Raw genomic sequence first — 27,287 nt, 5'->3', positions numbered from 1 at the left:
TGCTCTGATTGCTGCTGTTCTACTGCAAGCATCTGCTGTCTGGTCTGGACCGAGGTTCCCACCTGTGCCCAGTGTTTACTGCACCAGCCTCTCTCTCTCTCTCTCTCACACACACACACACACACACAGGAAAGGAGAAGTGGCAGACCTTTGTCAAGTGCTCCATTCACAAAAGCAGCCATTGTGGCGAGAAGCCAGGATCAGAATTATAATGTGGGCCCTGGACAGTGTGTTTACCAACAGGCCAACAGGTCTCCTGCAGCTGCAGCACCAAACACCGACCCAGAGCACAGACTCAGCCAAAGCTGCAGGTGCATGTAAGGCGTTTATAGGCCGTTTTCTTCTCTTTTAAACCCAGTGGTTTAGGATTTGATAAATCTACAAACAATTACAAACATGGCGTTAGAATAAATCTTGATGACAGAAATCTACACGTTAAGAAATTACATACTTCATTTGGAGGCAGGTATGTGTGCATCGCTCATTAGCAGCTTCGCTGTAAGCCTTCCCCCAGGCTGCATGGCTAATTAGAGCCTGCTTCCTAATAAAGGAACAGTCCCCCCATTACGTTTCCAAGCAGCTAAAACGAGCTTTATTTAAATCGTGATAGAAACAAAAAAGTAAAGTCATTGTAGGAAGACTAAAACAACAACAACAAAAAAAAAAAGGCTTCGCGGTGAATTTGAGTGTAAAGCTTTAAAGCATGAAGCTGTGTGATTGGTGATGCAGCGAGCCGCCGCCGCTGCGCCTTTAAACAGGCCTGCTCCCAGTTTCTATGCAATTATGTTAATGAGCCCAGCTTGTCTGCCTCCTTTTCATTATCGGCTGGAGTTTGTTTCCTTTATTTTACACCGTTGTCAGGCAGTCCTGGGTTTTTTGGGGTTTTCTTGGCAGCGTTTTGTCCCTCGTGATGGGATCTGCAGGAGAAACCCACAAATCTGCGTCAGATAAACGGGCTGAAACAGTCCTGCGCGCCGCGGCCAGGACCTCCGCCTCCAGACTGCTCCAGTATCTCCAGTTTACAGTTTCCAACGCAGAATGATGAAGAACACTGCTTTGTTTACAGCACTCACTTTGCAGGATCGTGCCGTACTTTATTGACCTGAGCTCAGGCTTTTAGGGTTAGAAACGCTTTCCCGCGCTGTATGTTTTATTTTTATCCTCACATTTATTCACAAGAAAAAAAAAAAGAAAGAAAGAAAGAAACAAATACGAATATGAAAAAAATCTGTCAAAACTAGACATTTGTGATTAAAGAAAAACAGAGTAAGAAGTTTTTAAGATCTGATCAGTGGAAATTTAAATGCGGGACAATTAAAGAAATCCATTTTTAAAAATTGTTAAATTTGTTATGTATTTTTAATAAAAGCAGTTTCTGCAGTAGACATGTTTCCTTTCTTTGCAACTTTCAAAAAGATTATGTAAAATAAAAAATACATTTTTTCTTTTCACCTCCATTCTTCTTCCAATAAAATTTCAAATAAATGACTAAAAAAACAAGCAAAACAAAATAACTTGAAATAGCAAAGACAGTTAATTTACCAGAACAAGAACTGTATAAGTAACAATATTGCTTTTTTTGTTCTCCCTTTATTTCAGTTATTCTTGTTTTGTGTTTCAAAAATACATTTACAATTGTTGTTAATGAGATGTAAAAAGTAAGCAGTGCAATTTAAAATAGATTTGAAAAGACTCAATCGTTTGAAAAGTGTTCAGGAAGGGAACATTCGAGTGTCATTTCTGATTTATTTTTATATCCCTAACAATTATCTGCATCTTAAATCTATTTTTAAAACAAATTTACACAAGTTTTGTTAAGAAGCCAACAGTCTTTGGATTAAAAAAAGAAACACAACAACAAAACAAAGAAAGACATGAGCAATAATATAATAATTTCTTTCTTTCATAGGACATCAGTGCCTTGCGTGTATTTTTTCTTTGAGCTCTTTCACATTATGTCACATTGGAGCCATACACTGCAGTGATGTATCTTTATTTTCTTTATAACCATTTAGCACAACATTAATTTGAACTGATGACATGCAGATTTTAATAGAATAATTTATCAGCCATTAGCAGTGTAAAATCGCTGTGAACCTTCTGAGAGGGAAAACCACAGGGATGAATCACATGATCAAAATGTCACATCAAAATACCAGCTTTGTCAGTTTTTGTTCAGCTTTCAGTGGCAGCTCTGCAGTGACTCACAGACTGGCCTTTGAGAGGCCCCAGAAATGTGACTCGAATAATTAGTGGGAAGCTAAAGTCCCTAGTGAGGAAGATCTCACCGTGGGAGAAACCCAAGGCAGGAAGCATTTGAATTTGCTCATCAGGCTTTAATATTAAAAATAATCATCATGAACCAAAAAACATTCATTTTTGGTCTAATGCAGCACAATGATTTTAAAGATAGCAGTGAGGTCAGAATGAGTCAGAAACATACAACCTGGAGCATTTCCTCACAGCGATGGAGGCTGACCTATATATATGTATATGTATATATATATATATATATATATATATATACACACATATACACACACACGTTTTGACAGGAATAGGTTGCTTAAAACATTCAGGTTGAGACATTAAGGAATTTCAACTGTTGCAGTTTTCCGGCTAGTTTGTTGTGTAACCCTCCAATAATCAAGAAAGAGAAAAGGGTTTTAATTTCCAATTGGTTTCAATCACAACTTTTTATTTTGACAAAAAAAAGAGAGAAAATTATACATACAAATATACTATTCTTTTCAACACACACGTAGACAAATAATCACTCATTTATTTATCGATACTACAAATAAAGACCTACCTGGACACATCATGTGATGCTTCTTCCCTTTTCCCAGGTTTCCTCTCACATGAGCTAAAGGGTCTGAAGCCTTGGAGGTCATTCCTACTTTCGGTTATCTAGCTTTATGATGGAGAGTTTACACTCATACAGCTAGATAACCAAAGACAGGAACAGGCTCCTTCATTCGTCAGAGCAGCAAACTGGAAAAACTGAGGCTTCCTGGGAAAATCACAGAATGAACGACGTTACTGCAGGTTTGAGCCTATTAGTTAATTCTGTCAGGAAAATTTTAATACAGAAGCACTACAATTATTGGTGAAAATCTCAGTTTCAGGAACAGAACAAAACTTGTAGTGGCTGGATTTATTATTATTATAATTATTATTATTATTATTATTATTATTGTACTGCTAAACTGTTGAAATAAAATCTCAAATCATCCACATTAAAGTTGAACTCCATCAATTAATCCTGTTTCAATACCTCTTCACAATGATTTTTTAAGCATTTCTAATTATTGCTGCCATTAATTTAACCAATAATGACATTTCAACATAAGGCCGTATTGGTTTGTAGAATCATGAACTTTTCACCCTTAAAAATATTCATCTTCTTTAGTGCACAGTCATTCCCCTGCACAGCTTTAGATTACAAATGTAAACTCAAAAAATTAACCTCATGATGATCTGACGCTTCTTTAGGTCAGAGCGTCTGACGTCAGATGTTTTAATTGGAGAATAGATGCACTAACAACGGCTGCGTCACTTTCTTTGCATAGCTGAGTGAAAACACTGACAAATATCAGCAAATAAAGAAATTTCCGCCAATCGTACAATAACAAAAATTTCCGCAACAGGCCACATTGTAAGTATTGACTTTGCTTAAATAAAGTGGCGTTTATAATTGCCAGGCTCTGGTGCAAAGTTAGCGTTATTGACAGAGAGCAATAAAACACAAAAGGCCTGCTGGGTTTCTTTGAATTGTCCAAAGTTGTCTTTGTTAAACAGGACAAACCGTAACTCAAATATCAGATCCAAAATAAAAAATGAAAAATTTACACACCAACCAGTAGGCGAAACATGTTAAACATAATTCAAATTGATACATCTGGGAGTAAAAGACATGTCTACGTAAATTTAAACGCATGGGAACAATAATAAACACCACATAATCCAAACAGCTCACTTTTCAGGGTTTGTCGAAGCGTCCTTTGCATCCAGGAGATAAAAACATCCACAGGGCGCTTCTCCAGCCTCCAGTTTCTCTGTCCACACCTGCTTTGACAGACAGGTGAGTCCCGGCGTGGATCAGATCGATAATCTCCCCCTCCCTCTCATCATCTGCGGCACGGCTGCATAATGGGGCTGTGAGTGAGACATCTTCCCGCTAATGTAACCACATCAGGAGGATCTGGTTTCCGTCAGAGAGCGGGATGCTCCGTGCGGATGGCGAACCTTTTCATCCGCCCCGTGTCCAAACGTGCGCTTCGGTCTCCGGTCCTGAGGCTGAGATGTTGCCCCCCCCCCTGACAGACTCACAGTGGTCCCCTCTCACCTCCCTGCTGCCTTTTCTCCTCTTAACACTTCCTCCTCCCTTTGCTGACGCCACGCGGTCTGTAGGTTGAAGATAACCAATGGGAATGGAGCTCTTCGGTGCGTCGGTGCGTGTTTTGGAGCTGCGTTGGCGGGGAATATGGGATATAATTTTAACGTGTATGGTCGCATGCAAGTGAACCAATTAAATGATGAGCGAAAAACAGATTCATGCAAAAGAATCAGATCCTCTTTTTTCAGACATAACTACATGAATATTTGGTTGAAATCAAATGGCCAACATCCATGAATTTTACTATTCGTGTATCAGTGCGTCTGCAGATAATAAACGGCGTTTCCATGAACACGTTGATCTCAATGCAACCACAAGAAGATGATGTTCGCCAAACTGGACCATAATATACCCAGAATATGTCGCCACCTAGCGGTACTTCATAGAAGCGTGTTTTTTTATGTTTTATGCATTTGTGTACATTACCCAATTATATTGATTCTACATAATCAGTCTGTCTCTCTGCCTTCCATTTATCTATAAAAATTGCTTTCAGGGAAGATTATTTCAACAATAAGTATTGCTAAATTTATTCCTTAAATTAGTCCCCAAAATCTCTAAATTGTTTTCCACATCGTCATAGAGCGATGTCTGATTTTGGGATAAGATATTAATTTTATTTTGAATAAGGCTGTAACATAATAATAATGTGGAAAAAGTTTCACAGAGGAAATAGACTGGCTGAAATAATATATCCAACTTCATTTTAAGCTCCAGATGTTGCCGCCTTAAAATACTACATGTTTTGTGTTGTTTTTCCCAGCATACTTTCTGTCAACACTGATTTGAAGTAAATATGGTTGCACGTAGTACATATTTTATATTATATTATTTTTTTAAATCAAACACCAAACATAAAAAAGGACTACGAATTTAATTGGTACAAAGGATAAAACTAGGAATCCTGTCTGTGTGAAGAATAGTAAAACAAAGACGTAAAAGAGCTCAGCACTGTTGTACTGCCCTCTAGTGGTTAGTCTGGATACTAGTCTAGCACAAAACAGTATTCTGACCGTATGCTATTCTGTTAGGTCAAATTATTTTTTGTCTTATTTTAAATGAATAAAAAAAGGCAAAAAAACAAACAGAAGACACTGAAACAACTGGTTCACCTTTTGATTCACTTTCATTGTTCAGTCTTCTTAATTTCAAATCTACCCAATTAAAAATAATTTAATTTTCAGTGAATAAAATTCAGCTGTATTGGGAAGATTTTTCTGAAATGTGCATCCTTTCAGCTAGAGTCATAGTTTGAAGATGTTACAAATGTACAAATGAGAACAATATGACTGGAAAATGTTTTAGAAAAAAAATGTTGTAAAGCATTAAAGAAAGTAATCAATGATTGTTTAAAAAAGGCATCCAGGTCTGACTGAAATCTCTAAATACCAAAGACAATTAAATTTATCTTAATAAAATTGCTTTGGTGCAGGATAAATGTCACAAAAATGTTTTAAAATGATTCATTCTCCACTAATTTTTTCTGTTATAACAACCTAACAGAAATCTGGAGACTTTTCATATCCACTGTCTATGTACACAGGGATATATTTCTTTTTAAAAAAATCTGTAAGAAACATAAGGCGAGCCCAAGATGTGTTCAATGTTTTTTTTTTTATATAAAAAATACTACAATGTTAAAAAAAGTCAGAAAACTATAAACATGGTAAGTACATAGACTTAATATCAGCATGAGAACAATTTTATTTTAAGAAAAAGTGCTTTGCAGAAAAATCAGTGGAATTTCCTTTGAAAACATAATACAAAACAGAATAAAAAAAAACCAAAACAGAATAGCAAATTTAACATAATTCAGCCACCAAAAGGGAAAGTTTCACTGTGGATTCAGTTCGACTCATACAGGATTCTTCCGTACGTCAATCAACACGTTGCTTGATGGCTGTTGTGCGTAGTTGAGGCTGGAGCGACGAGACTCTCTGCGGGATTTAACAGCAGGCACGGAGGTCTGCGGGCCCCAGGTCCCTATCCCCGTCTGAACTACACGGTTAACAGCAGAGTCTCCGGCTGCTTGAACCCACAGTTCCTCCATGACTGCAGGCTCCTCTGATGGGAGAGAAGAGCGCCTCCACGTGGACGGAAGAGGGGTGTTCACCAGTTCTCTCATTTCCTCCCTGGACCTGCTGGGTTTGTCAGGATGTCCCGTCCCTCTGCCTCCAGAACCGTCCTCAGGGCTTCGGCTGCCCAGGTTTGTAGGTTTGGCATCGGAGGCTAAGACTGAAAGACAGTGCAAAGGTAAAGTGTTAGGAGGAGCAGAAAATCATCACATGCAATAGAGACTGTGGGCTAAAAGTCTGCTTATCTGGAGCAGTTATCTTTATCTGGTTACATAGATCGTTCAAAGATAGTTAAAAGATTAACTGTAAATCCAGACGGGTTATTTGCAGAGGCCAAAACAAACAGCTAATCTAAGATCACAACCAAAGTGATCTGTCCTAAAAATACTTTCATTTCCATTATTTTATGAACCTCTAAACTGTCTTCAATGTTTGCATAATTTACCGAGAAGCTGATGATTGTTTACATTGGAAATGTTGCTTCACCAGTAAACTGCCTTTGTGAAATGTACCGAGAAACATGTGAAGCGTTTCTAGCCAAAGCAGCAATCCTTCATTTGGACTAGTGTCATACTGTGTTCCTGATATTTAGACTTTACCTTTGGGAAGCTCTTTAGGCTGACTGACTGAACCAAAGAGATCTCGCAGTTTGTTGCTGAGCTCCAGATTTGCTGTCCTGTAGTGGTTGAGTTCCTTGGTGAGATTATGGATCTGTCCTTCGTACTGCCGCCGCCGTCCTGCCAGGCCCTCGTCCATTTGTTCTTTACGACCAAACATAAAGATTTACAGTTATTATCTATAACAGCATAGCATACAAACAAAGACTTCAGTAAGTACATTTCTAGTTTCACCTTTGAATTTCAAATGTACTTCCAAAGTGGCAAAACTGGATTTGCTTCCTTATATATTTTTTTTTATAAGTTTTTAAATGATGATTTGATTTATTAAGTGAAAACTATTTAAGCCAACCTCGCCCAGTATGAACAAGCAATTTTCCAAAATCTAATACATGGCTATGCTTTGCCTGGTGGCAAAAACGCCCGTCAGGCATTTGTGATAAAAGGAATCTTTTACATCATCGAGGAGAAACTTTGGTCCACTCCGATTTGTAGAAATGCTTTAATTCAGTCAAACTTTGGAGGATAAATTGCTTGTTTGAAATTATGCTGCAGCACCTCAATTCCATTTAACAAGGAGAAACTAAAATCTAATTTTGTTTAGTGCTTCAGAGGTGAACTTGTTGGTGTGCTTTAGATTATCGTCCTGTTGAATAACTCAAATGTGCTCAATCTCCAAAGTCAGGATCTGATGGCAGGACATTTTGGTTCGAGTACAGAGTTCATGGTTACAGACATCCAGGTTCAGTAGCAGCAGCAAAGTCCCAGACCATCACACTGCCACCACCATGTTTGACTGTCAGCATGATGTTCTGAAGTGCTATTTTATCAGTTCGATAAGTCATCATCAAAAACTTGTGTTTTTGGCACAAACACACTTTTTCCAGAGTGAAAGAGTCAGTGACTTTATTTCTAATCTGTTCTTGGATTGTCTTTAGATTGGGGAATGTTATAACCTTTTTGTCTACTTCATGCTGTCAGAGAGGTTCTATTTGAGTTATTTCTTTATTTTACAGGCTTTGCATCTCAAAAGTGTTTTTTTTTTTTTTTTAAATTAAAAATGTTTTTCAAAAAATGTTTTTTAGCAATAGGAGTGATTATAATGTCCACTCTTGGCGAGTGGACGGTTCGGAAGGATTTCTGATAGTTTTTGTAGCCCTGGGTGTGGCTCTTACCTCGACACTGCTGCAGCAGCAGCTGCATGCTCCTCTCGTGTTCCTTCTGCTGCTGCGTGAGTCGCCGGTCTGTGTCCAGCTGCGCGCGGTCGAGGGCGTTTTCCAGCCACTGCACCAGCCGCTGCTGCTCGTCCAGCTGCATCTCCAGCTCGGCCAGCGCCAGCTGCAGCTTCCGCTCCTCCTCACGCAGAGACACCACCTACCCAACGCAAACACACCGATACTGCTCAGAGTAGGGCTGAAGCAATTAATCCGATTAATCATGATAAATTGATTGTTAAAATAATCATCGCGTAATTTAGTAACTGATTAATCATTAAATAGAATATAAAGATGATAAAACAGGCAGAGTTGCAATTAAGCCAAAACTGCAAAAAAAAAAAAAATCTATTAAAATGTACACATTTTGCAATTAAGATATAAAGACCTTCTTTGTCTGTAAATATGTTCTACCCAGAATTCTCAAGTGGCAAAGTTTTAACTTCACCTGGGTCAAATTGTGTGTAAAAAAAACTCCTATTAAGAACCCTTTGCAAGCCAATAATAATACCAAATAAAAATAATCAACAAATCAGCCAAGCACTGTATTGATGTTGGGTTAAGCAGAAAAGGGCTGAGCTTTTCACATGTTGACGTTAGACGTATTTTTTAGCTGCAGATGCATCCTTTAATACAAACGATCAAGCGTTCGGTAAAGCGTGTTGTTGAATTTTAGGCAATAAAATGCTAATTTCTTATTTTAAAAAAATGAACCGAATTGTTTGAATCCATCTTTTAATGCATTTAAAATATTGTGTAACAAAGGCTTAAGTGGTTAAACAAAAACACCTGCAGAACGTGTCAATTTTTATCCCATTAACTCTCAGAAAGATCTACAGAAAAATTGATTAATAAAATAATCATTAGTTGCAGCCGTAGTTCAGAGCACTTACGTGGCAGATTTCAGATATAGGTTCAGCATTCAGCTGCTCAATTAGAGAATGTTTGTACAATTAATTAATTAGTTTTAACAGCTCACATATACAGTGCATCATGTAAAGAACATGGCGAAGTTTTAACAAACCTTGTCAAAGTATTTGCACAGCAGAGCTCTGGTCTCGGAGGCGGACAGATAGCTGAGCTTGGCCATGAGGTTCATCTCCCACTGGGAGAGCATGCTGGCAGAAGCCCTGAGCTGCCTCTGCCTCTGAGTGATGGCCTCATTCTTGTATTCAATAGCAGCGTCCAACGCTTCAATCGCCTCGTCCAGCTGGAAAAGAGTCCGCTCCTCCTGAAAACCAAACCCAGTAAACAGCTGAGCACGATGATGTGAAATAACTTCCGGCGATGGTTAATGATGTCGTTGACGCAGTTGTTGTGCGATTGCTCAATACGCCTTGTTCACAGCAAAGGTTGGGCTTAAAGGATGAACTGACCTCGGGTGAGAGCAGGTTTCCCTTCCGCAGTTTATCATCCAGCTCGACGCGCTGCTTGAGCAGCGAGTCTTTCTCGTGCCGCAGGTTCGAGATCTCTTGCCGTATGTGTTGGGAGTCCTGAGCGCTGCTGCTGCGAAGGAGGCCGTTCCTCTCACTTAGCTCCTGCTGCAGGGTCTCGATGCGCCCAGTAAGTGTCACCAAATCCTTACTCAAGGCCTGGACAAAACATTGACATGGTAATCCTGATTATAAACCGACAGAGCGAGTAAACTGGAGTCGTTTGTGTTTGTTGATACCTGACTGGAGCGGAGCCTCTTGGTCTCCAGGCCGCTGCGTTCCTGCAGCAAAGCTTCCTTCTTGGCCAGGATTTCCTCTCGTTTCGTCAGCTCTCCTTCCAGATCCTCCAGCGCCCTCCTCTGATCTAGAACGCGCTCCATTTCCTCATCTAGCCAGCGCTTTTGTTCCTCAATCTTCTGCCCTCGCAGGGTCAAGACACAAAATTTGACAGCCACCACTCATCATAGCTACTTGAAGCTATGATCATTGCTGCAGGCTGGTTTTTGTCTCACCTGTTGCTCTTCTAATGAAATCACAGATCCATTACTTCCACTGCGTCTCTGTCTCTGGAAGGCTGCAATCTCCTCCGTCTTTATTCTCAGGATCTTCTGCTGCTGCTCATTCTTTATCTCAAGTTCCTGTAACAACAAAAATATCGTAGCTTATTGGGGTAAAAATAGAGGAAAACTGCGGCATGCCACAGTAAATAGATGTTTCTTGCCTTATTTCATTGTCACAGCCTCCTTTTAGATTCTTTTCATTGTTTTAAGGTGTTATGGAGTTGGTTTTGATTGGAAAAGCTCTTGAAAAAAGGGTAATTGTTCCAGCTGCCTGAAATCTTTTATTTTAACAATCAGACTTAACTGAAACCATAATCTGTGAATCCCTGACAGATATTTAACAGTGACACATTTTTTTAGAAAATTTAACCTTATAGGTGTTTGGTGTACTTTAAAACTCGTGTTGCTCAGAGCTCTACCTTGACTCTGTGAGTCCTTCGCTGCATTTCGGTCTCCAGGCGGCGTTTCTGCTGGCTCTCCTCGCGTAGGCGCCTCTGCAGCTGCTCCTGCTGCTGCTTCATGGACTGGACGCTCCTCTCCAGCTCCGACACGCGGCGCTCGCTCTGGACAGGAAGGTTGGCCAGGCGAGCCGTATCCCTCTGCCGCTGACTGAGCACCTAACATTCAAACAGAAATATTACGACGTTTAAAACCTGGCTTAAGGTTTCACTTTAGGCGTCACATTAACTCATGTCCGTTTAAATTGAGAAGATTATCAGTCCAACCTGAACTCTGCTCTGAGCAGCAGCTATCTTCCTGCGACATTCCTGCGCTCTGCTCTTGTCTGTTGTGCTTATTTCTCTCTCTTGTTTCTCCAGATCCTGCAGCTGACGCTGAGCCTCCTGCAGCTCCTGACGCGCCTGAACAGCTTCACTTTCCAGAGCCGAGATCTTGTGGCTGTACTGCTTATTCAGGGCCTGAGCGTCCTTCCCTAAAGGAAAGACGGTCAGCTGATGTAAACAATAAAAAGAACGGACTCCACAGGAGGTGCAGGACATCTACCCGTTTTGACCAGTTCCTTGATGAGTTCTTCCTTCATGCGGATGGTGACAGACAGCTCCCTGATCTTCTGCTGTGCCTGAAGAAGTCCACACTCTGATATCCCCTCAAAGCTCCTGAGACTTTCCCCACTGCTGGAATTAGCTTCACGGATTTAAAAGCACACATGTGAGGTTAAACGGGTCAAAACTTTGAGATAACTCATATTCAGTCCTGCAAACCTTGAAGAAAAATGTTAAAACAATAAAATGACACAGCAGCCTGTATCTGTTGGTAATCATCAGAAACTAATGCTACTCTACACTGATGTATAATCAAAACAACAACAACAAAAAAAAACAGATTAATTTAAAGATAATATATTTTAGAAATAATCAAGAGTAAAATTAAATCTGCACTCGTATCAGCACACTCTGAAAACTCCTGCCCTCCAGGTGAAAATTAATTAAAACTCTTTGAAATGTCACCACTTTGATTTTCAGGGTTTAGACTTACATGCTTTTCTGGCTAAACATGGGTGCTGATCGGGCTCAGCCTGAGAAGACGGAGCCTTCAGTCCTCCTGAAAGCAAGTCCCGCTTGGTCCAGGTCAGGTTCACCGGCCTGATGCAACAAACGGTTTAAAGTGCACATTTTAATCCGCTTGTCGCAATGATTCGCATCATTGTTTGCCTCAAAAATCATGAAATCGTACAATGCAGGAAATGACTTATGGCTGCTAGAATACAGGGCTTCTTAGTTGTTGTTTTTTTTTTAGCAACAAAGTCAGATCAGCTCTAGTTCAAAATCTAGTCAAACAAGGAATGCAGCATCTTTTAAAGAACAGCTTGTTAACTTTGGCGCGTTTATTATCAACGCAAAAATCCCCCCAAAATTCAGTTTACCATTTTGGAGCAGATTTAAGAACCAAAGGATCCATTCCACGTTTAATTTAAGGTTTCATAGAGATCAAGCAGCTTATAAAATCTCCCTCTTTTGATTGATATCTAAGCATTCACTCAGACAAATGTCAAAAGCAAAAATACAGACGGCTGAAATGTAAATATCAAAGTATGATGTGACAAATCAAAGACAAAAGCATGTCAATTTAACATGCATCAAATGATAGTTTACCCTGTAAGACACTGAAGTAAACATAAAATGTGTAAAATAAAATATTTTTCTTTGTACTTGTACATGATGACGCTGCACTGGAGGAGCGTCATCATGACTGACCTGCATTTCTCCTGGCTGATGTTTGGATGACTGGCCTCTTGTTCCCGGTAGCAGGTCTCTGCTCCTCCTGGGATCTCTTGGTCCTCATAAAGTTTCCCATCCTGATCAGGAACCTGTCCAACATGACCCATCAAGCTCACCTGTTGACAATACACACAGAAAACTGTTAAAGAACAAACATGAACTAATTTGAAGCACTACACAAGACTTTAGAAAACCCAAACTTGTGCCTTGACTTCATTTTGTTAATGCCGGGATCAACATTCCTACTAAAACAGTTTTTTTCTTCTTAATTTTTTGGGGTCATCAGCATTATCTCCAAAGCCATAAATCTGGTGATTATGGGGGATTGGTTTGTAATATTTGGGTTGGCAACAAGACAAATAAATCTTAAAGGAACTTAAATGTCCTTTCATGTTGTTTGATGGAAATGCCGTCATTGGGATTATGCAGTGTGGAAATGCAGCTTCAACTAAGTTGTAGTTTTGCACATTAAAATAGTCAGAGTGATCCATAAGTAAACTTTTCTAAATACTGTGGAAGATCTGATTTGGTGTATGTCTGCAAAAATGATGATTTTGTCCAAGTTTGCAGCCAAATTAAAAACAATAAAAGATTTTCTCTAAGTGGGAAAAGTTTGTCACCTGTCTGCATGTGCTTCCATTCTGCCCATGCTGCATGGAGCCCATGGGGGCGGTGTGTGGTCTAAATCTCAAGTTGAGCCCCATGCCCATCAGCCCCAGAGTGGACAGCTGGTACTGCAGCTCCGTTATCAGGTCCTGCTGCTCCTGCAGCTTGTCACTCTGATAGACAAGAAAAGAAAATCCTGTAAACATAATCTTATGCGCCATCTTGGGGGAATAAGTTAGAGGAGAATTTAGTTATTTCTGCGAATGCTGCTCTATTAGAAAAAAAGGAGCATCACATTTAAAGTGTATCTAACCTGCTGCTTGTACTGCTCCATAGCGTCCTCCAGTGCTGCTAAGAAATCGGTGTTTTCCTTCTCCAGCCGTTGGATTTCCGACTGAAGACGAACAACACTCTCTTCTTTCTCGTTGTCCTGATCATCGTCCCAGCTCTCCTCCACAGCTTCCGTGTCCTGTGGGAGGAGTTGTTAGACAAATCGGTGAACTGCCCACAAGTCAGCGATCTGTGACTAAAATCCATCTGAAAGAAACGGACCTGATTCCTGATGGAAGGCCTGGCTCTTCTCAACGCGACGCTGTCCTCGGTGGAGCTGTTCTCGATGCCGCTGTCTGGTCCGGAGGCGGTTGTGAGTCCGCTCCGCTCCTCCTCCACCGAGCACAGCCACTCCTTCACCCTCAGACTCTGCTCTGCGGTTAAAGTCCCCTCGCTCTGAAGCTCCCCAAGCAACCTGTCGCACACCAACAGAACAGATCAATACAAGTCGTCCAAATGGCTAAATGGGCTGAAATCAATACGATTAAAGACACATTTCACACCTGACAAAACAACAAATTGATTCAAGTAGAAATTGATCAGTGGGCCAGAAGAAAAAACACATCGACACCAATTAACTCACTTTCTTTCACGTTTTTGTTCATCTGGATTCAATAGGGATTTAAAAATTGCATAGCATAAACTGTAACAGCAGAGGCTGCAATTTTATTTTCATGTATATATATTTTTAATTAAACAATACTTTCAATGGTTTGGTTTTATAAACCACGACTGTCCTGTCAATGTAGGAAAAACTACAAAGGAATTGGTCTCTGATCTCAATCTTTGCAAATTCTTACACTGCAAAAACAAAAAAAAAAATCTTACCAGATAGTTTTGGTCAAGTTTAAAGTGCAAATATCAAGTACATTTTCAGCAAGGCACAGGAGTTTGTTTTAAGTAACAACATTGCTTTACATTGCTGAAAAAGTACTAATTCCACTATCCGATTTTTGATACTTATAACATGGGAAAATATCTTGTTTTAAGTGTAAAACTCTCAAAGTGGAACTATTACTTTTTAAAAATCAATATTAAGGAATTATTTACATAATACAAGCTCTTATATTTCTGAGAAGTTACTTTTAAGGTGGTTTTTTAACTTACTTCAAGCGTACTAAGATATTTGCACAAGAACCAAGGCCAAAATACTTGCTATGATTTTGTGTTTTTGCAGTGTGAGCCAACAACCAATGGTTTTATAATCACAATTTCAGGTTAACTCCTTCAGTAGATGTGCTTGGACCTGTAAGCGGTGTCTGTGCAAGTCCTGTAGTGAGCACTTTGTGCTTGCAGCCTGCTGATCTCTGCTTCTCCGACTCTAGGCCTCCTGTTTGGATCGGCGTGAGCAATGATTCGTGTCTCGGAGCGCTGACGGTTCTCCAGAGCCCTTCGAAGGGCTTTGATCTGCTGCTCCAGTCCTTCCACACGATCCGGTTCGCGCTTGCAGTTGACCGTGGCTCGGTTTTGAATGTTTCTGGCCCTCGTTGCGTAGTTCAGCGTGTTCAGACTCTCGTCGAAGTCTGAGGATGACGGGCTGATGCAGGCAATCATCAGTGTTTTCGAATTTCCTCCAAGCGAGTCTTTTAGTATCCTAGTTGAAACAAAAATGAAGTTTATAAGACCTGTCATGTAAGAACATTTTTCTCGAGGAAAATATCACCTAAACAGACATACCTTGTGATTTTAGAGTCTCTGTATGGTATATGAGAGCCTTTCCTCTTTGGGTCACCGAGGGCACCAATGACGTTACCCAGAGCCAGAAGGCCACTGTTGATTTGGATGCTTTCTTTCAGTCTCTCTCCAGTGTTACCGGTCCTCAAGATCCGCTCTGATCCAGCCAAGTCTACAAAGTGGAACTTGGAAGACAACACTTGTGGTCCAGTGCTTCCAGTGGTCGCATAAAGCCGAGTGCCTCCACGACGCTGATCCATATGCAAGGTGAAAATGGTGTGAGACCTGCTGGAGTTTGGATTCATCTGGGTTGCTCCGGTGTGTCTGGCTGTGTTTCCTGACTCCAGCAAGCTCAACACCTCGTCAAGACCCTCTACTTCACTCTCCTTTACCCCACACAACACTGGAAAGCAACGTGACATAAAGTTTACAGTAGCAAATACTACATTGCATTTATTTTGCGCCATAAAAATCAGTAAGGTGAACCATACCAATGTTCCCTTTGTCCTCCCGGATATGGATGTCCTTGCTGGCCGTCTTCACCTCCAGTAAGTCCTTGAACTCTTCTTTGTAGACCTCCAAGTAGGAAACTCGTACAGAGAAGTCTGTGAGGTCGTTTTCGTCGAGCAGCTTGAAAACATCAGCAACAGCCCTGGGGATGATGCCCTGCTCCTCGTCTCTGAAGGAACCTAAACATGAGCGTAGGTTTTCAGGACTGCATGGTATCAAATTTGTAAGCTGAATGCAGAAAGGAAGGACATTTATTGGGCTCAAGCACTGCAATGAGAAAGAAGCTACAGCAATAGTACTATGATATTTTAAAGAAACGTACTACAACGAGAGAAAAAAAGAAAAACTTACTAATATTAGCTTCTCCGATGGTGTAAGTCTTGCCTGAGCCTGTCTGGCCATAGGCAAACACTGTGGCGTTGAAACCTTGAAAGAATGCATCTATGAGTGGCTGGACAGAGGCAGAATAAACCTCCTCCTGACAGCAAGCCTCTTCAAACAGGAAGTCACAAACAAAGTGGCGATCATGACCCAGGGTGACGCGGTTCAGCTCAGGGTCCACGGTGATGCAGCTCTCATGGCAGTGCAGGAGCTCTTTGGGAAGCAGCGGACGAACTCGAACTGCAACTTGGACGGCAGAATAGTCCCCTCTGCCTTGGCCGGCAGGGACTTTGGGAGACATTTTGTCTCTCCTCCTCCTCCGCGCAGCAACGTTATGTACTTGTCATCTTTGGAAAAAGCAGAAAAATCAACCGAGAATGGTTTTCAACTTATCTAATGTCATCTGATTGTTGAATGTTAGACTCTAATATTTATTCTTTTTGATAATCAGCTTGAAATATTTTAATTCAAGCTTCCACATGTTAAAAATCAATTTATAGCAAAAATATAACAAGTTTAACGGAAGAATTGATGACTTTTGCTAAAGTTAGAAAGTTACTTTTAGAAAGAGATTACTTTTTCAAAGAAAAAAAAGCACAACTATGTTAAAGAAGAGAACTGCTTATCACAATAATTACAGTGAAACCCATAAAAGAGTGACAATAATTATTTTTACTAAATTAATTCATAATAATGGTTATATATGTATCAACTGACACAATCAAATGTCAGTTGATACATTTGATATTTCTAGAAACGTCAGTACATAGCTCACAATAATTGCATTTAAAATATTTGAAACAGCTACAAATCTAGGAATATCAGTTTTTTGGGTTTTGCAGAAGTTAATTAAAATCTGATGCAAATGCATATATGCTGCACAAAAACAGAGCAATGAAATAAATAACATTATAATGGTAGACTTACCGACTTGGTTTTATGGTATCAAAACGTATCTGGAAACTGTATCATTTTCCAAAATATTTTTGGTTTGGATGGAAACAACATCAAATTAAGTTGTGTATTTTAAGTACATGATTATTAGTAAATCGTAAAATTTACTTACTGAAATAAATCGTTTTCCAGCAACACTTTGATAAAGTGACAAGAAAAGTCATTTTTAAGTCTCTACAGTGGGACATCTTCGTATTTATTTCCCGTCTGAAATTACTCAAGAAACTGCTATCATACTTTTTTTTTGATGAAAATAAGATGTTAAGTGTGTGCGCTACAATATATTCCTTCAAGTACGTTAATTATAAAGCAATAATCCGCATTAAACCTGTTATTTTCAACCCAGCGGAGTAGCAGCGCTGCTCTGTTAGCAGGGAAACAGTTAGCTCGCCATTGTTTGTAACAGACTAAACTCCGTAAGTAAATATAAAAGTAACAAAAACAAACTTAAAGGTCGCTAGCTTTTTATATTTAGTTAAATACAAAAGTACATAGAAAAAAATTACACGAGTGCTTGTTTTCAACAACATCTTCAGAGCTAAGCTAAAGTTAGCCGTTTAAAAACAATCCTTCCCTGCAGAAGAAGAAGCTGGATAAAGTCACTCTAACTCCGATGTTAACTCTGTTTAAGTTCATAAGGGTAAGTTTACACCGCATGCTCTGTTTTTTAAAAGTTAGTGTTGGAAATAACATTTAACACAACTTACTTCGGGGTAGGAAAAGTTGGAACATGGATTCAGGATAACACTGGAGTTTCTTCTCCTTTTTTTTAGGAGAATGGAAGTTGGGGGACAGTCAATGGGAGGAGCCCAGCAGTAATGTTGGGTTAGTAGCTCATCATCATAATGGAGCTGAAAGCAGGAATTACAGCCTCCACTTTGCAGTGCTAGAGGCGGAGATACAGAAAACAGACTCACTATTCCTATAGTGGATGCAGGAATCACCAACCAGCAGGTAGGAAATCAGGTTTACTACTACAACCTAGACACTAGTGAAAATGATCCCAAAAAGAAAATCCTGGTGTTTTATACCAGTTCCTTGAACCATAATAACATGATTTATTTCTCATCATAGTAAGAAAAAAAAATATACATCTGTTTGGAATATTTGAAGAGAACTGAGTTAGATTTAGTCATTACAGGCACGTCGTCACGTCTAAGCTCTGAACATTAGGGGGCAGTGTTGCATAATAAGCCAACTAACAAACCAAATATCACTACCAATGGTAAGCCAAGGTAAGTGTAATGTTTTCTGATGACAGTGTTCAGATCGGGATATTAATTTCTGTAATCACTCATTATTATACATTTATTGCTGTCCATTTCAGAGAACAGGTTTGGAGCTGAAGGAATAAAAATAGATGGTTGTGGGAGGCAGTCTTAGTTTGTGTAGAAATTATTGAATCAGGAAAGAAACAATGCAGAAGTAAAATATAGAAAATGTGAGATGTAGATGAGTGGGATTTTTTTTTGGGTATATGGATGGTAACTAACACTTTATTGGACAATAAACTCATATTACTTATGATACCTGTGATAATAACACAAATATAATTTCTGGCTTTTGGCAAAATAGCTTAGTTTGATTTATCCAAAGAGAGAACCTTAATTTTTTGCTGTCCTGTGCTTGAAAACTGCAACCAGGACATGGTGTTCTTCTATGCCACAGTGGAGTCCATTATTATTTGTCTTCTCAATATTCTTCCACCTGAGCTGTGGATCTCCGCTGACCTCTGGCTGCTGCTTCTGTCATGCTTCTGTTTATAAAGTACTCAAATGCAGAGACACTGTGACAAAACAGGATGCTTTAATAAAATAATGAAAACTTACAGAAAATAACACTGGGAGAGCAGGTCAAGGCAATGCATAATGAACAGAACAATCCATACATGAACAGTGAGAACCAGTGAGCTCATATACTAAGGAGAATAACACAAAACCAGAGAATCAGAGACGATGAGGACCAGCTGGGGCAGCATGCATGCAGGTAAACTGAGGGACAGACTAATAAACACAAGAGAGTTAAACTCAAAGAAACTGCAAATCGAGGAGGTAAAGAATAAAAGTCTTATTATAGGAGAACAAAATCCAACGTACAAAGAACAGAACACCTAGCTAAACTAAGAAAGTACAAAAGAATGACCTTATACAGCAGCATCATTCTGGTGCCCACAAAGAAATTAACTTTAATATGGCAAAACTGAATGAGCATAGCACTAAGGAAATCATCATCAACACATAAACACAAATGAAAACCAAAACACCTTTAGATCATGACAGCTTCTTCGAAAAATGGTTTCAGGCCACATCAGATTCTGCACTGTGTTCATGCAACACTTTGCCACTGCATTATGCAGCTTCCCTGTCAGATTTAATAACTAACATCATAAATTAAAGTTTGTGGCTGTTATGTGACCATGTTAAAGCTTTATGAATACTTTTGGAAGGTACTTTATCTTCCATTAAAAAAGACAGGGAAACAATCACACAGATGGTGCATTTGGGGTCCGTGGAACATTTACTTGTTTTGCCTTTTCTAAAGTTAAATTTATACTTGCACTTTAATCACAGAAGCCCTTTTCAGCAGCTTAATTTCAGCTGCCCCTGCTCTAAACAGTGTTTGCTCTGTCCTGTCAGACTTCATGGTTTTTAACAACCACAGCTCACATTTATCAGATCTTCCAACGCATTCCTTGGTTTTTGCAGCATGTTTCACTTTATTTTCAGTGTATTTACAGATTTCAACAAACATGTTTTTCTTTTTTTGAAGAAGTTTTACAAATGAAAGGCCAGACTTTAAATTGTTTACGTGACATTTAATAATTGCACCGAGGCATAAATATGAAGTTCTACCACACAAGTCTTCAAACCAGAATAAAAAGCAGCAAAATAATAGTTATGCAATGTTCACTCATCATGTATTCATCACCCATATCGTCACAGCATGCTTGGCAGTTTTATTCAGGACTGGCAGTTTAATTATGTCTTGTTTATGCTGGTTTTCTGTATAACTTACAATTTTCTCAATCTTCGTGAAATATTAATTTCACTTTTTTTTTTTTTTTTTTTTTAGAATTCATACTGGGAAACAAACATGGTGATTTTGGTGATGTACCTTCCCAGCTGGACCCGTCTCTCCAGCTCGCTCATCTCCACCTCCGCCTCCAGAGTGGTGGGGCCCTGGACGGGGCTCACCAGCATCAGCTGACCCGTCTGACGGTCTGAGCGCTGGACTGTGAAGTGGCGGCGTGCTTGCCGCCCCCCGAGTAAGGTGAAGCGAAGCGTGTCGCCCAATTGACGCAGGGCCGAGACCCTGAACATGACGCGCGGGGCGGACAGGTTGGACACAACAGCGAGGTAATGGTAGGAAAAGGAGGTTGGGGTCTGAGAGCAGGCTTTGTTGTCCAAAGGGCAGGGGTTACGTTCACAACGCCTGGAAGAGAACAAGGGAGAATTTAAAGTTTGTTTTCTACGTTAAATATCGTATTTTCCTTTCATTGCTGTCAGAGTTAACTTAGGCTGTCATTCATCCATCGTTGCATCACATTAGACTGAGCATCGTCTTCAGAGAAGAAATGCTTATGACAATAAAAGTGTTATAGTAAAATATTTAAATCAATTTTTTAATAATTTAAGTGTTTGTGAATATATGCATTATTAACACAGTTTAACGCTAATTTAAAGTGTCTGAGCTATGTCTCCCCAAAGTGCATTAAAGACAACAGGAGCTTTGGTTCCTGGGATCAGACCCTTTATTTGTCTATCAGGACTACATGCGCTGAATTTTTTATTTTCCTTATTTTGTGTTGAAACTAAATAGAAATAGACCGACTTTTACTTGATTTTTAGAGACAGTGTTCAAGGTTTTTCTCACATGGGTGATGTTTTGACATATGTTGCATGAGGGATTTTGGGGCAGTCCACCCGAACACACTGGAAGCCACCGTATGTGTTAACACACATCTGGTCGTTTGTGCAGTTGTTCTGCCTGGTAGCGCACTCATCAATATCTGTGAGAAAGAAAAAGGGCCAGGAGTTTCAGTGATTAAAGTGAACACTTTAATGCTGTTCGAACTGAGAAGAAAAGATGCTAATAAAACCACATGTATCTTTTTTAGTTTATAATCATAAAAACACATATTCTTGACTCTCAGTCTAAAAGGGTTAGCTTAAATACAGGAGGTAGTCTTCAGGTACTGGCACAGTTTAAAAACATAAAATCTTTAATAGCGTGTTATTTTCCTTTTCCTTGTTTCCTTTTACATCCAGGCTGCACCCACTTCTTTCATAACACTGTCACTTTTTTGTGTTTTTTTTTTTTTTTTGCCTCAGTTTGCTTGTCCTGTATCTTTAAAGCACATTTTTAGATGTTTCAACTTCATTTTCTATGACACGGACGTAGTAAGCTGGTCTCCAAACTCCCTAAGCGTCTCTTCACCTTTACAGCTGCGTCCGTCACGAGTCACATTATACCCAGCAGGACAGGAGCAGCGATAGCCTCCAGGGGTGTTAACACACTTATGCAAACACAGTTTTCCTGCTGGTCCATTATGGAAGAGCTCACATTCATCTATATCTGCAATGCACAATGAACACACATCAGACATCCCAAACAGGCATTTGTAGTTAGAGTTTGACTAACTATGGAGCGTACCTGTGCAGCTGTAGCTGTCTCTGCCAGAGATGGTGTATCCTGGCTCACAGGTGCAGTGGGTGGTCCCCTGCACTATAGTGCAGCGTGACGGACGAACGTACGCCCCAGTTGTGGCAGCTGGTAAGGTGGAAGCCGCCAGAGTGGAGCCAGCAGAAGTATTTGTTGTGGTGATGAAGACTGAAGGAGAGGAGGGATGAGAAGTGGTGGTCAGACGCAGAAAAGGCTTTCAGTTTGATGCAGTTTTTCTTTAACGGTGCTCTGTGTCAACTCCATTTTTTCAGTCTGACACAATGGGACAGACAGATCAGTCAGAGCTCCCAACGACAAAGTATTTCGATCAATTCCCGGAACACTGTTTTGATTCCTCTTTTTTTCCTTTCATGCTCAGAAGTGTATAGACGTTGCACATTTGAAGTGGGAGTGCTGGAGATGCCTCTGCTTGGCTCACCTCTCAGGTGTGTGCAGAAAAATAGCATTTTTGGTTTCAGTGACCCAAGAGGTCTTTAAGTATGAGAGAAATAGTGTTTACCAATCATACTGTTGGAGATTTGTCGCAAATGAAAGACGTCTGTGTTGGTTGTAAAACTGAAACATTTGAAGAAACTTGTGTCTTTTGGACAGATTTTGATGTAGACAATTTAATTAGTCACATTTAAACTGCATTTACATGTGCTGCATATTAATTTATTCATTTCAAGAGCAAAATCTTAATGTTTTACTACCTTGTTATCAAGGTGAACTGGCAAACGAAAAGTACCAATCCCACACATGCGCAGCGCGGGCATGTTGTGCTTTAAACTCACATGTCGGCACAGGGCTTTGACAGGTCTCTCCAGCCCAGCCTTTGGCACAGACACAAGAAAACTGGTTCACCTCATCCACGCACGTCCCACCGTTCAGGCAGGGAGACGATGCGCACTCATTGGAGTCTGAGGGAGGAAGACAGAGACGAGGTTACGCACCGCTGGTACTTTTGAACGCTGCAGCTCACGTGACATGTGCAACTTGATAACCCTGATCCTCGAGCCACCAGGACATCGCGACATATGGATGCATGAGATAGAAATATGAGAAAATAATAGGGCAAAAGAAGACTAATGTTTGGAGTTGCCAATTTGAAAGAAAATACATGTTTGATCAAAAAGCCTGTGAGCTGTTATCTCAAAGTCAGGAAGCTGTCAGGAGGGACAAAGAGGCTGGAATGGAATATCCCATGTCAGACTTTCTCTGGACAACAACCAACATATGGAAAAAAGAAATGTGATCACAGAGCGCATTCAAAATGCACCTTTATGTGGAAAACCGTAGCATTTCTGCTGAAACAGTGTCAAAATGAAAGCCAGATAGGAAAAGTGATGAGAGAGTAAAGTGATTGTTTGAGAGAAAAGAGGAAGAAAGGAAAGAAATGTCTCGGCTTGGAGGGCACAGGACTCGACTCAAACCTCGACATGTCGGCTGCTGGCCAGTCCAGGTGAGGCTTTCTTGACAAACTCTGCTTTCTGATCCCACAATCTCATACCCGGGGTCACACAGAAAGTGGACCTCATGGCCGACACCATGGGATTTGCCAAGTTTCCTCCCATTAATGGGTGCATCGAGTTTCGGACAAGTACCTTGCAAAAATACAGACATTAAACAAAAACGGCAACGTAAGATTAAAATTCACTTTTGCTCAAATTCATCTATCTACATTTCAAGCTTACTGTTTGTAGATTTTGCTGTCTGCTTCCCTGTACCGCTCTGCAGTAAATTTATTTTCTTCCTCAGGTTGCGCAGACTTTGCAAACAGGAGGCTTCATGGGCCGACAAAAGCTTCTGCACCTGCTTCAGCATACCTTGGATTTCCTGCCTATTTGGACAGTCCTGGCACAAAGCGGAGCAGTAAGCAAAGTTCAGAACGGCAGTGTTGCAAATTTTCAGTAAGATTGCAATATACCCTAATACCTCAGGATCTATTGGTTGCATGTTGTGATCTAAACTCTTCAAAAGCTTGCACTACAAATGTTTAAAATTACAGAAAGTTCTTCTGAAATGTTCTTCAAAGGAAACGCTGGTTTCCTTAATTTATTTATATTCCATTGCAGCAATTAGTCCTTCTGGGGTCTGTTGAAAATAAATATTTAGCTACAGAGAAAGATCTTCTGAAGTGAGAGACCGCAAGCCACTGCTGTCACTGACCGATGAGCCAGCAAGATAACTTTTTCTAGATCTATTAAATAACAAATCTTACATATAAATCAACTTAAAGCCATAAACATTTTATCTTCCAGATGGCAAAGAGCTTCAGCGTATGGCCACAAACATATGCATAAAATGAAGATTTGTGCTATTTAGATGACCATGTGTGGATCATACAGTACTTTGGAAAAACATTCATAGCCACTATTTTTTTGCATTTTGACTGTTGCAAACTTCAAAGCATTTCAATATGGTTTTATGTAACAGTTCAACACAAAACAGTGCAAAAAGGCAAAGTGGACGGAAATGTTCCTTTCACCACAACAAGCTTCGAGAAATCGCCGAATTAGAAAATAGAGTTCAGAATTTTGTTGAATGAAACAAATTCTAGGTTTTATTTGCAACTTTTTCCACAAGCAAACACTGGAAGAAGGTGCTCTGATCAGAAGAGACCAAAACCTTTTGGTCAACACGCAAGGTGCTAAACATAGTAGTTGTAGCATCATGCTGTGGGATTACTTTTAGTGCTGGTGAGAATATAAGTGGAACTAAACATAGGGTGACCCTGGAATAAAACTTATTTATTCCTTACAATGAAAGAGTTTACATCAAATCATAAATATTTTATTTTGGGATTAACAAAACCCCTCATGGACAGGCTGGGGAAGAAGGATTGGTGGTGTAAATACAAATGCATGTCAGAATTTGAAAAGTATCTTCACTTGTTGTGCACTACTTTTATGAACAAAATCCCAACAAAATGCTCCAAAGATTGTGGCTGTAATGGGACAAAGATGTTGGTAAAATTCAAAGATATAAATACTTTCAAAAGTATATACTTCAAGAGTCGTCGCTTGAGGTACAAGCAGAAGTTTCCTCTTTAGAAAGCTGATGTTTAGTCACAGACCCTATGTGCAACATGAATTTTGGTTTTAGATTAAATGTTCGTGTAAAAGTCATAAAATTACATACATATGCAACACTGGAAAAAATTAAGAGACCACTTAAAATGATCAGTTTCTCAGATTTTACTTTTTATAGGTATATGTTTGAGTAAAATGCACATTGTTCTTTTATTCTATGAACTACTGACAACATGCCTCTGAAATTACAAGCAAAAATTTAGTATTAGCAGAAAGTAACGAAAACAATGCAGAGCTTTCAGATCTCAAATAATACAAAGAAAACAAGTTCACATTCATTTAGAAACAACGATGCTAATGTTTTAACTCAGGAATAGTTCAGAAATCAGTATTTGTTGGAAAAACTAGGAGGTTTTCAATGGGGCTCAGGGCAGTGGTCTCTTAATTTTTTTCCAGAGTTGCATGTATGCTACTTTCATTGAAAAGCAGATTTAAAACCACACCAATTGGGTTCAGTCTGGACTCTTGCTGCCTTCCCTCTGTTAAATCACTACATGGTAGTGGATGTAGAGGGAAAGGAGGGCTAGATTCTTGTTTTTAGGTTACACGTTTCCCTTCATTACACTCATTCATTCATCTCTACCGTTCCCCCACTTGCCCAGCCTCTCCTGCATGTCTTTGCACAACCAATTAGTGTTTTCGTCCGGCAGAGGTTATGCAAGAAACGCAAATATTTGTTAAAAAACAGACTCAACGGAGGTTTGGAAAGACTTCAGTCATCTGGCGGAGATGGAGGCTGGTGTTCACAGCGTTGCTCTCAAAGGCCTCTTTCTGCTCGCGCCTGACAGGATTTTACATGGCTTCCTGTTAATTCACTAATGTTTCCACGGTCGGCACGGAATTACAGTAAAAATCTAAACAAATCAAATCAAAATAAGCAGCATATGGGTACATACAGTATACTGCTTCAAGGACCCAAATGATTATACTCATGTTCTTACATCTATTTATAAACCTGCTCATGCTGACCACATCTCAGGAGAACACAAACAAATACTGCACACGAAGGTACAGTTATAGATGTAATGAAGTGAAGAGAGTCATTCACAGACACACTGAGCTTCCTGGAAATGTTTTGCAGCCTTGCAGTGAAGCACAGCACAGATACGGTCGTGATTTCAGCCCTGGCGGACTGTGGCATGTTGTTCCTGAAGCTTGCGTGCAAAGCAGAGGGAAAAGAAGCTTTTCTCTCTTTAGTACAGCGAGGACTTTCATGATCATACTCATGAGTACCTCAGAGCATAAAGGAATTTGTGAGAAGTTAACCCTTAATAGCAAATGTTATTATGAGAGACTGAAACTATTTAAACTGAACTTCAACTTCGACACAATCTGCAGATTAGTCGGAAACATTTTTTTTCTGTAGAGATTCTTACCTGTCCAAACGCAGGATGGAGAGAGCACACATATACCAAAGCAATGAGATTCACAGCTGATGCAAACATGTTTCCAGTACGCGGTCCTTTGGTGTGTTGGAAGCTATCAGCAGAGTGAACTTGAACTGAGCTCCCCTGAGAGGGAGCAGGAACATCAGGTGAGGAAATGGTCCTGAGTGGAAAAGCTGCCGTAGCTAAATGGTGTGGAATGCTGGGTTTACTTTACAGCAACCAATCAGGGGAAAGAGTTTTGGAGGAAAAATGTGACCATGTTATTATCCCTTCGCTTAACTTGGAGAGCACTTCCTCTCTATGCAAGCAGCTTAAATGTATGTGAACCCGAAGCTGTGCCCTCTGCAGGAGCATGTGTGCATACTGTACATGCACCCCTGCCCTCTGCATTCACCGGTTTAAACCATTTCTGCATCATTTTTATGAACTCTTAAGGAAGATGATGCTTTTACCTACATGAGTCTGTTGAAGGTTGTAGCAGATCCCAGCTGAAAGGAAAGGAGAAACAGTGGGAAGAAGAAAGTGAAAAATATACGGCAAACAAAAGAAAAATCAGACAAGTTTATTTTTGCATTCTTTGTTTGTAATGATCAAATGTGTGTTTATCATCTTTGGATACATTTTTGCATTTCAAAGTCATTGTTACTGACTGTTGATCCAACCCTTAAAATGCAGAGAAGACCCCAGGCTGAAGACGTCAACTTCAGGATTTCTTTTTTAAATATTTATGATAAGCTGCATGTTGTCCCAGGTTTTCTACAGCGCCAGCTGTTCTTCCACTGTTAATAAGCAGGGCATATCTTTTTGCATATATATACATATAGAGAGAGATTTAGCTGCCCAGAAGACCTCGGGGTAGTCGTTCGATTTTTCCTGTCCATGATGTGTCATACATTTTCAGTAGGAACCAGTTCTGTCCAGTCAGGCGTTAATGTTTTATTTTTGAAGTCATGCAGAAGGAACTCCATCTTTGTCCTGCTGAAATAACAATGGAACTATCAGCAAAATGTGACGATACTTTGATGACAGTACATGCCAAAGTAAAACTTTAATGTACACCTCTGTTTTACACCACAACAGTTCCAATATACACCCCCCCCCCCCTATTTTACATCAAAACACCCAAATAATAATTATTATCATAATATTTAACAG

The 27,287-nt window shown here is 39.9% G+C and overlaps 2 protein-coding genes and 1 long non-coding RNA gene across 5 annotated transcripts in view; all 3 read right to left on the bottom strand.

The window, feature by feature from the left end:
• LOC106964012 (uncharacterized) overlaps nucleotides 1-4,314 on the bottom strand; it is a 7,711-nt gene extending 3,397 nt beyond the window's left edge. Inside the window, exons 1-2 of one of the 2 annotated variants that reach the window (XR_001428306.1) lie at nucleotides 3,980-4,314; nucleotides 149-3,013 (exon numbers count right to left, since the gene is read on the bottom strand). This is a non-coding gene — a long non-coding RNA (uncharacterized LOC106964012). The remainder of the gene's footprint in view (nucleotides 1-148; nucleotides 3,014-3,979) is intronic. The other variant, XR_001428305.1, reaches the window with a different exon arrangement.
• A 1,680-nt stretch (nucleotides 4,315-5,994) lies between these two features.
• On the bottom strand, nucleotides 5,995-17,867 carry kif7 (kinesin family member 7). The gene is made up of 20 exons (XM_015059226.1): nucleotides 17,698-17,867; nucleotides 16,007-16,383; nucleotides 15,637-15,834; nucleotides 15,149-15,548; nucleotides 14,718-15,065; nucleotides 13,694-13,886; nucleotides 13,455-13,610; nucleotides 13,156-13,314; nucleotides 12,512-12,651; nucleotides 11,793-11,899; nucleotides 11,301-11,441; nucleotides 11,024-11,229; nucleotides 10,718-10,915; nucleotides 10,251-10,376; nucleotides 9,978-10,154; nucleotides 9,682-9,897; nucleotides 9,330-9,536; nucleotides 8,267-8,465; nucleotides 7,074-7,235; nucleotides 5,995-6,634 (listed from the first exon to the last, which is right to left on the bottom strand). The coding sequence occupies exons 2-20, from the start codon at nucleotides 16,335-16,337 to the stop codon at nucleotides 6,255-6,257; spliced, it is 4,044 nt and encodes a 1,347-aa protein (XP_014914712.1). The 5' UTR covers nucleotides 16,338-16,383; nucleotides 17,698-17,867; the 3' UTR covers nucleotides 5,995-6,254.
• Nucleotides 17,868-18,777: 910 nt separating this feature from the next.
• LOC106964011 (fibulin-7) lies at nucleotides 18,778-26,373 on the bottom strand. 2 transcript variants are annotated; one of them, XM_015059228.1, is made up of 8 exons: nucleotides 26,121-26,373; nucleotides 23,347-23,506; nucleotides 23,086-23,256; nucleotides 22,447-22,572; nucleotides 21,644-21,820; nucleotides 21,428-21,565; nucleotides 20,864-20,999; nucleotides 18,778-20,422 (listed from the first exon to the last, which is right to left on the bottom strand). In XM_015059228.1, the coding sequence occupies exons 1-8, from the start codon at nucleotides 26,187-26,189 to the stop codon at nucleotides 20,059-20,061; spliced, it is 1,341 nt and encodes a 446-aa protein (XP_014914714.1). In that variant the 5' UTR covers nucleotides 26,190-26,373; the 3' UTR covers nucleotides 18,778-20,058. The 2 variants fall into 2 exon arrangements, with proteins under 2 accessions (XP_014914714.1, XP_014914713.1); XM_015059227.1 differs by lacking the exon at nucleotides 26,121-26,373 and having other exon boundaries at nucleotides 23,347-24,286.
• Between the last annotated feature and the right edge of the window lie 914 nt (nucleotides 26,374-27,287).

The sequence above is a fragment of the Poecilia latipinna genome, unplaced genomic scaffold, assembly GCF_001443285.1.
Source record: "Poecilia latipinna isolate Pla-1442-1.1 unplaced genomic scaffold, P_latipinna-1.0 Scaffold1614, whole genome shotgun sequence".
Classification (NCBI taxonomy): domain Eukaryota; kingdom Metazoa; phylum Chordata; class Actinopteri; order Cyprinodontiformes; family Poeciliidae; genus Poecilia; species Poecilia latipinna.
This window is presented reverse-complemented; position numbering and strand designations above follow the sequence as displayed.

Coding starts and splice junctions, on each gene's coding strand:
- kif7 (XM_015059226.1), bottom strand. CDS start 16,337: ATGTCTCCCAAAGTCCCTGCCGGCCAAGGCAGAGGGGACTATTCTGCC. Junction 10,377..10,717: donor GAAGGACTCACAGAGTCAAG/GTAGAGCTCTGA, acceptor TTGTTGTTACAG/GAACTTGAGATAAAGAATGA. Junction 8,466..9,329: donor TGTGCAAATACTTTGACAAG/GTTTGTTAAAAC, acceptor TGCGTTGGGTAG/GTGGTGTCTCTGCGTGAGGA.
- LOC106964011 (XM_015059227.1), bottom strand. CDS start 23,608: ATGCAACCAATAGATCCTGAGGTATTAGGGTATATTGCAATCTTACTG. Junction 23,257..23,346: donor GACAGCAAAATCTACAAACA/GTAAGCTTGAAA, acceptor TATTTTTGCAAG/GTACTTGTCCGAAACTCGAT. Junction 21,566..21,643: donor AGACAGCTACAGCTGCACAG/GTACGCTCCATA, acceptor TGTGCATTGCAG/ATATAGATGAATGTGAGCTC.